The 15,126-nt window shown below is 44.0% G+C and overlaps 1 protein-coding gene across 7 annotated transcripts in view; it reads left to right on the top strand.

Annotated features, from left to right (window-relative positions):
- Positions 1-15,126, top strand: part of CTNND2 (catenin delta 2) — a 938,008-nt gene that overhangs the window by 513,959 nt on the left and 408,923 nt on the right. For all 7 annotated transcript variants that reach the window (XM_003263165.3, XM_012501684.2, XM_030813911.1 and 4 more), the window contains one exon: positions 6,356-6,923. In XM_003263165.3, the coding sequence (XP_003263213.1) occupies positions 6,356-6,923 (568 nt within the window). The remainder of the gene's footprint in view (positions 1-6,355; positions 6,924-15,126) is intronic.

Below are 15,126 nucleotides of genomic sequence, written 5' to 3'. Positions count from 1 at the left end.
AAACTTTTCAACGTTTTTTGAGCAATGGTGGGCGTGCTCAAGCAAATTCATTACATCCCGGGGAGTAAGTTCAAGGCACACAACTTATTTGGGGATGTAGATTTGTTTTACTTGCATTTCATATAGTACCAAATATGATTGTAAACATTTTGGAGTTGGTGATTTCTTCATGTTTCAAAATTGTGAGAGTAAATCGCCTTGTCTGTCTTTGTGCACAAGCCCAAAGCTCTAGACAAACTTACACTAGGAAAGTGCAACGATTTCTCAAAACAGTGAATCAGCAGCACAGAGCTGGTATGACTCAGTTACCTTACCAGAGTGCTCTCAGTAGAAACAGACTTCTTTGAATATGTCATCTTTAAGCCATGCCCTGTTTTTGATTATGCACGATTGATCCTGCCTTTCTTAACTCACTGAAGGAGTACATTTTGTCATTGCTTTTACTTTCTCATGGCCTTGTCACAACTTAAATCACTCTGCATTGAGACATCTTCCTCACACACAAGCTCCAATGTCTTCCTCCCCCAGTCCGTGGCCACGTTCACATTTTGACTCCTCTGTGGCCCTGGCCCTGTGGCCTGTGCCTTCCTTTGAATGTGCTCCCCAGCTGCACCTGTCATAACCCTGTGCTTGCCTGGGCGCACTGCTCCCTGCGGTGACCTCAGGTGCCACCAGCCAATATTATCTGGAAAAGGAAGACATCATTAGTAACTACGTTTGCCAGTCTGATTGTAATCCCAGGAAGACAGAAAGGGATGAATACAGTGAATAATGGAGCAGACTGCTGATCCCATTAAGCTGGACTCAGGGAAGCCACAAAACGGGGCTCCAGTTCTCCATTCCTGACACTGTCAGCCAGGCTGCCCAGCATCCTGGGCAAATAGGCCTCCTGTCCCAGAAGTGGGGGCCTTGCTGACAACTTCAGAAAACTTGGCAGGTCTAAATGCGTCTTCACAGGACTCTGCTCATGAATCATGAGCCCGCTTTATAAAATGTGCTTTTGCTTAGTGACAGGGCTTACTCATGATTAGAAGTCAAGATTCCTTAGAGATTACAGGCTGTCAAGTCTAGTGTTAACTGGATATAAGCATTGGGGGGATTTGTTTTGTTTTGTTTGCACTGCCAGATCCCCAAAGAATGAGGATTGAATAAATTTTCAAGTTCTGAGAATTGTCCCCTTATGACTCCTCTGCCATTCCTACTCCCTCCGTAGAAGATTCAGCGTGAAAGAATTTGGAAGCAAATGTGCTTGGCACTAAGACCAGTGCCACTTTCTGGTTTGAGTGCCATATTCTTAGGGGCTCCTACTCCCCCAAAGAACAGTGTCTTAATTGTGAGCCAGATAGTAATCTGTACAAACAAAAATACACCATTGATAGATCTCCAAAATAACATCAAAGTAAAATACGCCATATAAGGGAATTGTTGAGAGCTCTTCAAAAACAAACTCCTCATTTGTACATGGTATAGACAGGTCAAGCATCCCTTGTTGGAAATGCAGGGGATCAGAAGTGTTTTAGAGTTCAGATTTTTGGAGGGGACGATTTTAGAATACGTGCATATCCATAATGAGATTTCTTGGGGATGGGACCCCCCCCAGTCTAAAGACAAAATTCATTTGTATTTCATACATAACTCATAGCCCGAAGGTAAGTTTATATGACGTTTTAAATAATGTTGTACATGAAACAAAGTTTATGTACATTAAACCGTCAGAAAGCAAAGGTGTCAGGTGTAGAATTTTCTACTGTGACATTCATGTCAGTGCTCAAAATGTTTGGGATTTTTGGATTTCAGATTTTGGATTTTCAGAGTAGGGATGCCCAGACTGTAGTAGGCTTTTGTTAATGGTTTATTGAGTCAGTGATAAATTAGCGCATCAAACTTGAGTACTGTTCATTAATGGCTGTTGGAATAATGTACATATTCCCTAACTTCCCATTTTGATATTTTTTCTACTATACTTTGTAAATACATCCTTCCCTTAAACAGTTCTATAAAATAGGTATAAATGCATCTACAATTACACAAGAGGCCTCAATATACCACTAAGTACACACACACACACACCATGTAATGTAAAAACTGTGACACTGAATATATCCTAAATCTGACCCATCTGAAACATATGTATACAGATAAAATAATTTGTAACAGCTTTGATGAGTTGATGTTCCGTATTTTTCTTGAAAAATTTCCCATAAGGGAAACAAGAACTGAACTACACTTAATGTGCGCCATACTCTGCATATCAGAAACTATTGAATCAGAACATCTCCTTGATGGGGTTGTTCATCTGTGAACATTCTGCTTCCTTGTCCATTTCTCACAAATGAGTTCCTCATTTTGAAGGAGTGGGAAAGACAAATAAAGTTGCCCTCCAGGCTGAGACTGATCCAAAGAGCTGAGAATGAAGACAGAGTCAAGAATTGTCTCTGCCAGCAGCCTAGATGGTGTGACCAAGGATGGGGCCCAGTCTATTCCAAGTATATCTAAATTTGTTATATCATTATTTTTATTTTCACAGTCACACATCAATAAAAAATTATTTCAACTGTCTTTGCATGTACACACACATTTCCAAATATCTCCAGGGAAGCAGTATGTAGTAATCTTTAGTTTAAAAAAGGAAAATGAAACTTTACTTGAATTCTAACTTTAAAATCAGATTTGCAGCTTTATAGTGCTAACATACTTTTAAGGCAGAATTGAACTCTTGTGACACTAAAGTGAATACAATTCTGTATGTGTTGAAATGTGTTTCGATTATTTCTAATGCAACAATGGATAGTAACAAACTATCCTATGATTGTGCAGCAGGCTTGAATGACAGCCTCCGGTATCTTTAACTGACAAAGGGTTACTAAATCAAATTCGGTAATGAAAGAAAACATAAGCACAAGGGTGAAAAGAGGCTCCCCCAAATTTTGTTTTTATTCAAATGATGCTACAAACCAAATTTCTCTGTTTAACCAAAGAATAGTTCTTAGGCATTTATTACTCTATAAGCCATTGAAATGGAGTATAGCACCCCTGGATTATTTATTGTAAACTGCGGAGGGGCTTAGACAACTGTGCTGTCCAAGAAGGTGGCCACTAGTCACATGTGGCCGTTTAACTTAATTAAAGTTAAGTGTGTACTGAAGTTCCTCAGCTGATTAGCCACATTTCAGCCTGTCAATCAGCCCGTGTGTTCAGCGGTGCCATATTGAGCAGTACAGATTGAGAACATTCTCTACATTGTAGAAAGCACTGCTGGTAACTCACCAGTGTAGCTGGTGCTCCTGAGAAGGTGCTCTAGTTGATGATGGCTTCTTATGCAAATGGATTCAGGAGGCTTTTTTGGAAGTGCATTTTAGTACACAGTGGACAATACCACTTAACTATGTTAAACAGTATATAAAATGTTATTGTTTATACTTTTCCTTTTTTCATGCCAAAATTATTAGCACAATTTTACCAAGATCCTATAATATCTAAAAGACTTTCAAATTGGTTGCTGTAGCTTGTCAAAATGTCTGCAGCTCATGCGGCAGTTCTCAAGACTTCTGCAGATTTGGGGTCCATTTAAGAAAACATAGGAGACAGTCATATTCAGCACTTAGTACACCTGAGACTAGATGTATTGACAGATTACAAGAAAAATGAAATATCTGTAAAAAGTATTAAGGTTTTCACAGGATACATGTTGTTCTAATATTTAAACATTAGAATGAATACTGAATATTCTCATTTACAGTGGTATGCTTTAGTGCTTATTAAAAATTATACTATTTGGTAATGGCATCATTAGTGTACTCTGAGGTTGTTTTATTAATGTTACATAGCCAAGACATAACAAAAAGTTTTTGTTTTGTTGTAAACAGGGAGCAGAGAGTGCTCCTGAAACCTTAGAGAAAGGGTTCTTTCTTCTCATTTTGTTCCCTGTGGGAAGGGTTTTCAGAAATTTTGGTCGGATGCTTTTCCATCACTTGCCAGCTGTGTTCTGCATGGCTGAGTGTTGCTCAGGCCCCAGTTGATAGGGAACCCCAGTAGAGATTCACAAGAAAAATGTCTGCAGCTTAGTGGTAGTTCTCGGAGCAGCGGCATCTGCCTGCTCTGGGAGATTGTTAGAAATGCAGACTCCGGGGCCCGGTCCGCACCCTCCAAATCTAAGTGTCTTCTGGAGCAGTGTTGGCAAACTTTGACCAGCACCGTAATCACCCAGAGTACTGGTTAAAACCCAGATCCCTCGGCCCCTTCCCCAGAGTTTGTTCAGTTTATAGTGGGGTATGATTCTGATTGCTCTGATTCCTCTAGAATTTTTTTTTTTTTAAATGCTGAAAAGACCATCCACAATGATGCTGCAGCTGCGGGAACAGGGACCTCCCTTTGAAAACCACTGCTCTAGGGGGACGTGGGACTCGTACTTGGTTGCACAGTGAAATCACCTGCTGAGCTTCCAAAAAATCCTGATATATGGGTCTCACCTTCAGGGATACTGAATTAAATGGCAATGGTAAGTCATGAGTATTGAGATTTTTTTTTTAAAGCACCCCTGGAGATTATAATATACAGCTAGATTTGAGAAGCCCAGTCTATTTAATACATGTTTCATGCTTAGAGCTGCCACTGGGAGAGAAGCAAAATTGCATCAAAGCCACCTCCTCAATGACTCTGGATGAAGCTGGACTATTTCTCTGGGGTTCAGAGTAAGCACACCCACATCTGTAGTGTTCGTCCCCCATCCTCCACATACAAGACCCTCATAGCCTTGAGACTAACTTGAGGAACCATTCCACAAATATTTCTGGAGTCTCTGCTAGGAATCAGGCCTTGTTCTAGTTGCTGGGGACACATCATTGAGCATACTCATAGAGCTTACATTTTACTTTCACTCTTAACATTAAAATAATTGCTTGATGGATTGCATGTGTGTATGAGAATATTTAAAATATATACACCGTACATAAATACATATGCATACACATACACACACTCTGCATAGAGAAAGTCTCTCACCAAAGTGTTTACCTCCTATGCCAGGCTGCTCCTAATAGAAAATTTTGATGTTGCTCAATTAACTCTCTCAGATCTGCATATGAACTTGACATCCCAGATAAAATTTGGAATGCCTGTGTATGTGCAATGAAAGTGCCCAGTCTATTATTTGCCAATTGCCATTCCAAAACGGGCAGAGAGGCATAATTGAAACTTTTAATGGCTAGCATCTGTTCAATCTTCTCTTCCTCCCTTCACTCCATCTCTCTCGAGTCCTCCTCCCCACCCATCTCCCACCCCTCATTTCAAATCCCTCCTTCCCAGCTTCTCTCCAACTCTGTGTACAGTCCTACTCCCTTTTCACACCAGCAGGCTCTCAAAACCCTCTCTGCTCCCCCGGGAAAGCCTGGAAGATCTGAGCCCTCCTGCCCAGAAGTGGTTGACAAAGTAGTGTTTTCATTCGAATGCAAATTTGTCTCTGGACAAGATTCAAGGAAAGTGCTTTCCCCTCCAACTGTCTCTCCAGCTCCTCCCCAGCCCTTGTTGTCTTTTGTGTTCTTGTAAATAAATGAGAGGCGAATGGCTTTCAATTTGAAGACACAGCTGCAGGGGGCTCTTACAGGGAGCTAGAGAGAGAAAGATGCTGAAAGATTGGGAGCCCAGTGTTACAATCTAGAAAAGGGAGGCTTTTTTAGCATTCTCATTTCCAATTGCTCTAATTCCTCTAGAATTTTTTTTTAATGCTGAAAAGACGAAGCGAATTCATTCTGACTTAATATTTTTCCCTCCGTTTAACTTTTCATTGTCCAAAAAGAAGAATCCACGCGACAATAGCAACAGAATAAACTGTAAGAAGTATGTTTATTCTTGATGTTCTCCAGATAAGTATGTAACTCGGCCAATCTCGGAGGTAGAAAGTGTATCTAATGAAATGATCTGGGGCAAGGGTGGGGAGTGGGGGACAGAAAAAGATTTACTGCCCGAATTTCTCATTAAAACGCACAGATCGTGATTGCGACCAGGGAGATCGTGATTGCCCTGTCGGGGGGCCTTTAAAAATCTTTATGTGACTAAATGCGATGCTTCTGCTATTCCTGAAATAACATCGACATGTAAGCAAACACAGGTCTTATTTGTCAAAGGTGACTTCCCTCCAGTAGTCAGCTGGCCTGTGCCAGTGTCCGGACAAGAAATCCGCCCCAGGAGAGTTCGGGGCGCAGGTTCGCGTATCGCCCCGAGCGCAGCTGGGATTGCAGAGCCGCCGGGCGCCCGCGGCATCCCCGATGTGCCTCTGCTCTCGGGGCCGGGCTGGGCCGGGTGGGCCGTGTGCTACTCTCTCGCTAAGTGCGCGTGTTCTCTCCTCTCCCGGGCACAGGGCACGACCAGCCGCGCCGGCCACCTGGCGGGGCCCGAGCCCGCACCGCCGCCGCCGCCGCCGCCGCGGGAGTCGTTCGCGCCCAGCCTGGGCAGCGCCTTCCACCTGCCCGACGCGCCGCCAGCCGCCGCCGCCGCCGCCGCGCTCTACTACTCCAGCTCCACGCTGCCCGCGCCGCCGCGCGGGGGCTCCCCGCTGGCCGCGCCCCAGGGCGGTTCGCCCACCAAGCTGCAGCGCGGCGGCTCGGCCCCCGAGGGCGCCACCTACGCCGCGCCGCGCGGCTCCTCGCCCAAGCAGTCGCCCAGCCGCCTGGCCAAGTCCTACAGCACCAGCTCGCCCATCAACATCGTCGTGTCCTCGGCCGGCCTGTCCCCGATCCGCGTGACCTCGCCCCCCACCGTTCAGTCCACCATCTCCTCCTCGCCCATCCACCAGCTGAGCTCCACCATCGGCACGTACGCCACCCTGTCGCCCACCAAGCGCCTGGTCCACGCGTCTGAGCAGTACAGCAAGCACTCGCAGGAGCTGTATGCCACGGCCACCCTCCAGAGGCCGGGCAGCCTGGCAGGTAAAGGCTCGCTGCCACCTGGCGCGGCTCACCTGGGCGCGTGGCGGGGGCGCGGAAGCAGCAGCCCGGCTTGAGCAGAAGCGAAGCCGGGAGCGCTGTCTGCCAGGTTGCAGTAGTGGCAGGAGATAGAGAACGCCAGGGCTTCCCTGGAACAAGTCAGTATCTTCCCTACAGTTTGTCAGTGACTTCTTTTCGGGAGTAATGTGGTGTCTCAATCTCTAACACCTATCTCACTCTCTTCTCTCCTCTCTTCTCTCTCTGCTCTCTCCCCAGTCTAAAGACTAACTCATAAAAGTAAGACACATTTAGGAAAGCATCCCCTAGACCTGTTGATGGTATCCAGAAAAAAGCAAAACAAGTAACAGTTGTAATATTGACAGGGTCACCTGTAGTTGTCTACATTTCACTGTGGAAAAAGTAAGGGATTTTCCCAAATTAGACGTTCAGCTTACATCATTTTCAATAGTAGTGGGGAAATAATTAATAATGAATTGCCTTGAGTTATTACCCTTTTGTTTTGGCTTGAATTTATTTACATCTTTGCTAAATTAGTTATTGGGAAAACTAAAGGACTCTTCCATACCTGTCATTGGATGTACTTGGGTCCTAACATTTGGGACAAAGTTAGCAATGATGACGTACCTTCAATTTGTACCTGCTTTATTACAGGGAGGGAGAGGCTGGGCTTGGGGAGAGAAACCTGCTTTCCTCTGCCAATTTAGAGGAGGTGACATTTCTGTGGTCGTTATGCCCGTCAGAGACCAGGCTGAGCTGGTGCCTCTCTGCTGTTAGCACCATATGCTCAGCTTAAACGAGACACCATGATTGAAAGATTAATGTTTTGTCTTCTGAAACACCTGACAACTAACCCGGATTTATCGTGAATTTTTTTTCCCTTGTAGAAGTATTTGGTAATTGTGTCACTCTAGTAACAGATGCTGTGCTCATATGCTTCCTTTCTTGACACAAATAGATGACTGTGAAGATAAATAGGATTAAAAAAAGGAACTTGTTGCATGTGTGAGGCAGGTGGCCAAGGGCTTCTTTAATTCAGCACAGTAATTGCCAGTGTGGACTGGCCTGGCCTAACAGGATGCAGGCTGGGGTGCCGCTGCCCACAAAATTATGCTAGCTACGTTTACTGAAATGAAAATATTCTCTCACTCACTGCCTCTCTTTCTTAAATACAATTTTTGAGGTAGGCAATTATTAGTGCCAACCCAGTGTGAGTACCAAAATCTTTATGCTGTAGGGACTCAGGAGTAGCGATCTGCTTAGAAAAGGGGGCGAGTGAACATGTACTGAAACTTCATGTGTATGATTTTGTAAAATAAGTTACCAGATCATGTCAAGAAGGGGGAGATGGGTGGAGTTCTTACGAGACTCCATGACATCCTTCTCAGCCATGCCCACCACCACAGAGAAGAGGAGACTGAGGCGCAGGGAGTCCAGGCGTCCTGCTAGAGGCCATTTTATTTCTTACACTTACCTCATGAAAGAAATCAGGAGTCTTAGCTTCCAGTTCTTTCTCCCACAGGTGATATGTGTAGACTTTTGCATGTTCTACCCTGTCATTTCAGTAGCAATTCAGAATATGGCCACATGGCTGAAGATACCTGTGGAGAGGTTAGGGGAGGGTAAATGGAGCTGAATAGAGCCAACAGCTCCTTCTGTCATTGCATCTAAGAAGGGGTAGTAAAAGTACATTGTAAAAATAGATTGTGTTTCACTTAGGTTGCAAACTATGACCCAGGGAAGGTATAGGGGACAAACTCGATGCTTCTGAGAGATTAGGAATATTGGAACTCCAAGACCCCCATGCCTGATTTTGTGTGCTTGATACCATTCGAGGCATTGTGAAGTTGGGAGCTACTTGTTTGCTAGTTGAAAGAGCACAGTTAGGTCAAGATGGCAAAACAGCTTTTGGAATTTTGGGGTTGTGATTTTAGAGATTTGTCACTGATGACTAGGAAGGTTGGATACAGGATAGGTAGTGACTTTCACTAATTCATCATTCTACACACACACACACACACACACGCACGCACGCACGCACATACACAGAGTCTCACTCTGTTGGGTGCCCAGGCTGGAGTGCAGTGGTGCAATCTCGGCTCACTGCAACATCCGCCTCCTGGGTTCAAGTGATTCCCCCGCCTCAGCCCCCCGATAGCTGGGACTACAGGCAACTGCCTCCATGCCTGGCTCATTTTTGTATATTTTGTAGAGACTGGGTTTCACCATGTGGGCCAGGCCAGTCTCAACCTCCTGACCTCAAGTGATCTGCCCACTTTGGCCTCCCAAAGTTCTAGGATTACAGGTCTTAGCCACCGCACCTGGCCACCTTCAATAATTACTTTTAAGCACCTTTTATGTACTGCCACTGAATTAGATCCTAGGGATAAAATATCAGCCAAAATCCCTGGCCTTGTTTCAAATGAGGAAGACAGAAAATTATCAAAATACTTACGATAGATGGCCAGAGAAGGCTCTAATTAGGAAGTGACTTTTTAATATATAATTTCCTACTTTTATTTTAGATTCAGGGGGTACCTCTCTGGGTTTGTTAGCTGGGTATATTGCATGATGCTGAGGTTTGGGGTACAGTTGATCCTGTCACCCAGGTACTGAGTATAGTACCCAATAGTTTTGTTTTGTTTTTTTGTTTTTTTGAGACAGAGTCTGGCTCTGTCGCCCAGGCTAGAGTGCAGTGGCGTGATCTCGACTCACTACCAGCTCCGCCTCCCAGGTTTACGCCATTCTCCTGCCTCAGCCTCCTGAGCAGCTGGGGCTACAGGCGCCCACCACCACGCCTGGCTAATTTTTTGTATTTTTAGTAGAGACGAGGTCTCACCGTGTTAGCCAGGATAGTCTCGATCTCCTGACCTCGTGATCTGCCCGCCTCGGCCTCCCAAAGTGCTGGGATTACAGGCGTGAGCCACCGCACCCAGCCCCCAATAGTTTGTTTTTTTAGATTCCAGTGATGCCATTAGTTAGTACACAGTACTTACACAGAAGGTAACTTTGAATCTGTCCTGACATAGGTAAGTGAGCTGGCCCTATGACTATCTGGGCAGAAGGTTTTCTAAGCAGGAGGAACAGCAAGTTCAAGGGCTTATAAATGGGGGTGTGTCTGATATGTTTGCTGAGTAGCAAGGAGACCGGGGTGTTAATCAGAGAGAACAAGAGCAAACACATGACTTGAGGTCAGCAAGGTGGGAGTGGAAGGCCAAGTCTGAGAGGCCTTGTAAGTCTTGTGGAGAACTTGATGCTGCCTTTGCTAAACCCATGGGCACCACTGAGGATTTGAGCAGAGGAGTAATGCATTCTGATCTAATGTGTAACAGGGTTACTTCGGCTGCCATTTGGAGAATAGACTATCAGGATTAAAGGCAAAAGCAAGAATGTCAGTTGGGAGGTGATTGCAGTAATTTAAGCAAGAGGTGATTATGGTTTGGGTTAAGATGGAAGCATTGGACGTTATGGAAGAGGGTATTATAGTTCTGGATGTATATATAAGGTATAGCCACTGAGATTTTCTCATGCACTGGGTGATGAAGGTAAGAGAAAAAGAACTCAAGGATACCACCCACCCAACAACCAGAAGAATGGAGTCGCCATCGATTGAGAGGGAGTGGGCTGCAGAGGGAGCGGGTGGTCTGGGTGTAGTTGTGGTAAATGCTAAGATCTTGGTTTTGCATAGGTGATATCTGTCAGAATCAAAGTGCACATAGCCAGTAGAAAGTGGAATATATGCAGGTTAGGGTTTTTCAAGTTTTTCTTGTTTCACTATAAACTTTTCCAGAAATTAGAAGCTCTATCTGAGGGTTTCAGGTCATCGACTGTAGCGGGCACTTGGTAAGGAAACACACATTCACAGTTTGCACTGGATCTTCCTGATAGCCAAACCTTAGAAAGTCTGACCAGAAATGTCAGAGTTCTGACTCTGGGAAAACACTACAATTCAGATTCAACCTACAGAGTGTAACTTCTCAGATGTTAAGTCATCAGAACCCAAAGATCCCTGGATATGTTTAAAAATTTCATTTCTTTTATTAAAAAAAAATCGTATCTGCTTTTATCATATAGAGCTACCTGAGTGGAAAGCCAACTCTGCCTTGGGGGAGCTCCCTAAGGCTGGTAGGCTCGTTGCTCACCGTCTTAAAATTATTACTTGATAAAAGGGGTCACCATTGTATCTACTCATGTACTTTTGCACATAAATAAGGCGATATATGTAAAGTACTAGCACATTTTCTGGCTCGGTAGAAGTTAACTGGTATTATTTAGTAATACCTACCATACTACCTTGGGTGTGCAAGGAAGAAGTCATTCATCTTTGCTTCAGACACAGAGCAGGTTTATTGAATCCCAAAACATGTCAGTGTCTGTGTTGGGCATATGCAGATGAGTGAGTCATAACCCCTGGTTTCAAGAGACTTAGTTTCAGAACAGACACAGGAATGGGCAGTTTTAAACCCCATGCAGAGTCAGACAGAAGCTAGTTACTATGGGAGCGTCCTAGCGGAGCATCTTACAGTGGGGTTCAGTGTGCACCTGGCATGCTTCCTTGATGAGGTGATCCCAGAGCAAAGCCGTAAAGGAGCAACTAGAAAGAAACGGTAGCCAGAACAAAGTCAGAGTTGAGAGGGTATGTGGGGGTTGTGGGGAGGCAGGGGAAGACAACTGGCAGCTCAGTGTTTCTTGAGCAAAGACAGAGTGGTAGGGGTGGTGAGACCTGAAGGCGCAGAGGGAGATAAGGCTGCTGCATCCCACCGTAATGGACTTAGCATCTGCAGGCAACTGACCTGGTCATATTTGCTTGTTAGAAACTTTGTTCTGGGAAGTGTGTGGAGGCTGGAATTACAAAGAACAAATGAGCAGAGAATCACTTTGGAAGCCACTGAAGTAGTCCTTCACTGCTTCTTAAAACTCTTTCCTGTTCGTTTTGAAATGGGACAATACAAAAATTATCACTTACAAATGGTTGAGAAAAAAGGCTAGTCAGCGACATAACCTACTTTTTATATTTTTTCCTGACCCAAACTTTGTTTAGTTGTTTTTTTATAAATTAAGAGTTAAATGTGTTATTTTAATACATCTCATGTAGTCTCCAGCAACTTAATGAGGCAGGCATGATTTTTACCCCCATTCTACAGATTTAAAAACGGAAGCTTATGGATGATAACCTCCTTGCCCAAAGTTACTTGTCTAGAAATGACAGGGATGGGATTTGAACCTACGTCGCTTTGACCCCAGAATCTCTGTAGTCTTAAATGTATGTGATGCATAGTTAGAGGTAGTATATTTTTGTGTTAGTGGAGAAAAACACGAAGGATGTAGAAATGCAATATAAGTTTTCAGCTTATTTCAGTGACTCATTATTTTAAAGAAAGTAATAACAATATCTAAAAAAATTGTCCACATCCTATTGAGTGTGTGACTGTAACTTCACCAGTACCAATTTTGTTCAGTTTTACAAAGAAAATAACATAATCCTTTCACTTTTGGGATTTATAGCTAAATTAATCCTGTTTTGAAAAGAAATACGAATTGTAGATATGCATTAAAGTTAAGTCAAACATCAGAAGCTTATTTTAAGGTAAAATTGAAATGAATGAAATGGAGACTCTTAACCAATGATTTAAATCAAAATTGACCTAATATGGAGAGAAATTTGGTCAAGGGCCTGTCTAACCTGTCCCCCAGTCAAATGGACATAAAACTCAGTATTTAGAGTGGATCGTGCACTGTAAACAGTGAATCTTTACTGTTTAGAGATTTCAGACCCATTCCCTGACTGATTAAGTCTTCCAGGTACCCTTTATATAAGAAAGAAAAAAAAAGAGTCTAGTCCTAGATGAAAGCTTTGCAATCTCTGCAGTGAGGTTCTCAAAGGAAATGTGAAGTCTACTGGGGTAACGAGCGAGTTTGTTTAGGCCACAGCTCCTGGGATGGGGTCAAAATGCAACATGATATCTGGCTCCTGCTACTCCTTTCAATTCATTTTGGAAAGCTAATCTTCCCGCGCCGTGGACATGCATTGCGCAGTTCTTGTGAACGTTCTGCTCACTCTAGTGCTAGATATTTAGATTTTCCCACCATCACTTAAAGTTAAAAAAAAATAATTCCAGTGTACATTTACTAATTAGAATATGATCAACCTGTGATATCAATCAACTTTAAGCTTTTAAAGGTAGTTAAGGCTGACTTGCTCTCAACTGGAGTTTCCAGGGGTTCTTTCGAACTAGACCTAACTGGGCACTCTCCCAAAACGACAGCGACTCATTGCCTTCCCTGCTGCCCATGCCTCTGGGCTCCAGCCCCTTCCTCATAAGCATTAGGAACCCGGTGCCTGCCCCAGCTGTCTTTAGAATCAATGTAATATGGGTCTCCCTTCTGCATAGCGCATTCTGTCATCCTACACCCCAACACACTTGGGGAGTGCAGGCTGATTTCCACACACCAACCATCTCCTGCTTCCACCAACAAAGCAGTTATTCAGCCAGCCATTTACCCTCTGGAATTCTGGGACCCCATGTTATAGTAGGGAATCCATATCTCAGTGGCTTCGTGCAAGCTCATCTCTCTGAATTCCCCACCTCCCAGGAAGGCAGACATGAAACCTCTTCAGCAAACCTTCCATGCTCTATACATGCTAAGCCCAGTCTAATAGCGTTCATCTGCCTACAGGTCCGGAACTCACAGAAATGGTAATCAAACATTTCTTTTGTAAATTCATTTGATATAGCACCTCTATTCCACTTACCTTCCTATCCAATTTCTATCCAGCTGATGTCCAGGTCAAACTGAAGTGGGAACAGTGCGATTTTAACACTCCCATATGGCAAGTTAGTGCCTAAGCCTGGAGCTAAGAGTTGGGATTGCAAGGTGGCCCAAAAGGTCTTCCTGGTGTCTTTCATTTTTGTTTCCTTCACAGGAGTTAATACCTACCCTTCTTTTCCTACCTCATAGCAGCCTTGTAAATCAAATGGGGGTAAACAGACCCTTTTTTTGTTCTTTGGTAGGAAAGTGGCATCTTTATATAGAATTCTGTGAAAGCTCTTCTAATATTATTGATATTTATATGATTCTGATCATGCTTTAACTGAGAAAATGTGCCCCAAAAAATGAAAACTACCTAAGATAATTGTTCAAGGTGGCATCCTCTGCCCACTCATTTGTTTCCCCTATTTCCCAGACACCTCAAAAAATAAAAATACAGGAATACAATAGGGAATGAAGTCACAAAAGAGACAAAACACAGAGGCTGGGCCCAGTGTCTCACACCTGTAATCCCAGCACTTTGGGAGGCTGAGGTGGGCAGATCATGAGGTCAGGAGTTCGAGACCAGCCTGACCAACATGGTGAAATCCTGTCTCTACTAAAAAATACAAAAAAAAATCAGCCAGGTGTGGTGGCACGTGCCTGTAATCTCAGCTACTCAGGAGGCTGAGGTAGGAGCATTGCTTGAACCCAGGAGGCAGAGGTTGCAGTGAGCCGAGATCGTGCCATTGCACTCCAGCCTGAGCAACAGATGAGCCTCCTTCTCAAAAAAAAAAAAAGGAGACAAAAACACAGAGACCAGGGTCTGAGTGTCACCAACAAGCAAGCCAAGTTAAGAATTTCTAGAAAGTAGAATGATAAGCAGTTAAAATATAGAAGTGCTATCTTTTGAGAATGAGCTCTGTCTGGACTTTGGAGGTGGACTGGCTGTCTTGTGTGAATTCCTGGATAGGCCCAAGGGTCAGAGCTGAGCTTGAGGGAGTGGGGCTGGGGAGAGATGGGCTGAAGATAGAGGGATTCATTGAAAGGCAGTGTTCAAGACAGTTCTAAGTTGGCACCCCCGGACAAACATCTCTCCTACCAAAATGGTGACCCTGTAGCCAGTGCTTACTCTAAGAGGTGTTCTCTTCAAGAAACTTCTAGACTTCTGTTACAGATGCTGGTTTACATTAGATAGTACAAGCGTATGGAGTGATGAGAAAGTTGGGACTGCTCCCCCAACCCCCACCACTCATTCTGAAGGAAGAATGCCAGTCTGAATGCCCTGCCTTCCCCTCCAGAAATTCTAACTCAAGAATGCACAGTGGAAAATACTGCCTTGACACTGTGGAAAGAAGCTGTCACTGGGTTTTTCTTTCTCAAATATGATAAATTATCAAAGATTACTGAGGAATTGGAAAGAATTAGTGGCATGAAA

This window comes from Nomascus leucogenys, chromosome 6 (genome assembly GCF_006542625.1).
Source record: "Nomascus leucogenys isolate Asia chromosome 6, Asia_NLE_v1, whole genome shotgun sequence".
In the NCBI taxonomy this organism is placed as follows: domain Eukaryota; kingdom Metazoa; phylum Chordata; class Mammalia; order Primates; family Hylobatidae; genus Nomascus; species Nomascus leucogenys.
This window is presented reverse-complemented; position numbering and strand designations above follow the sequence as displayed.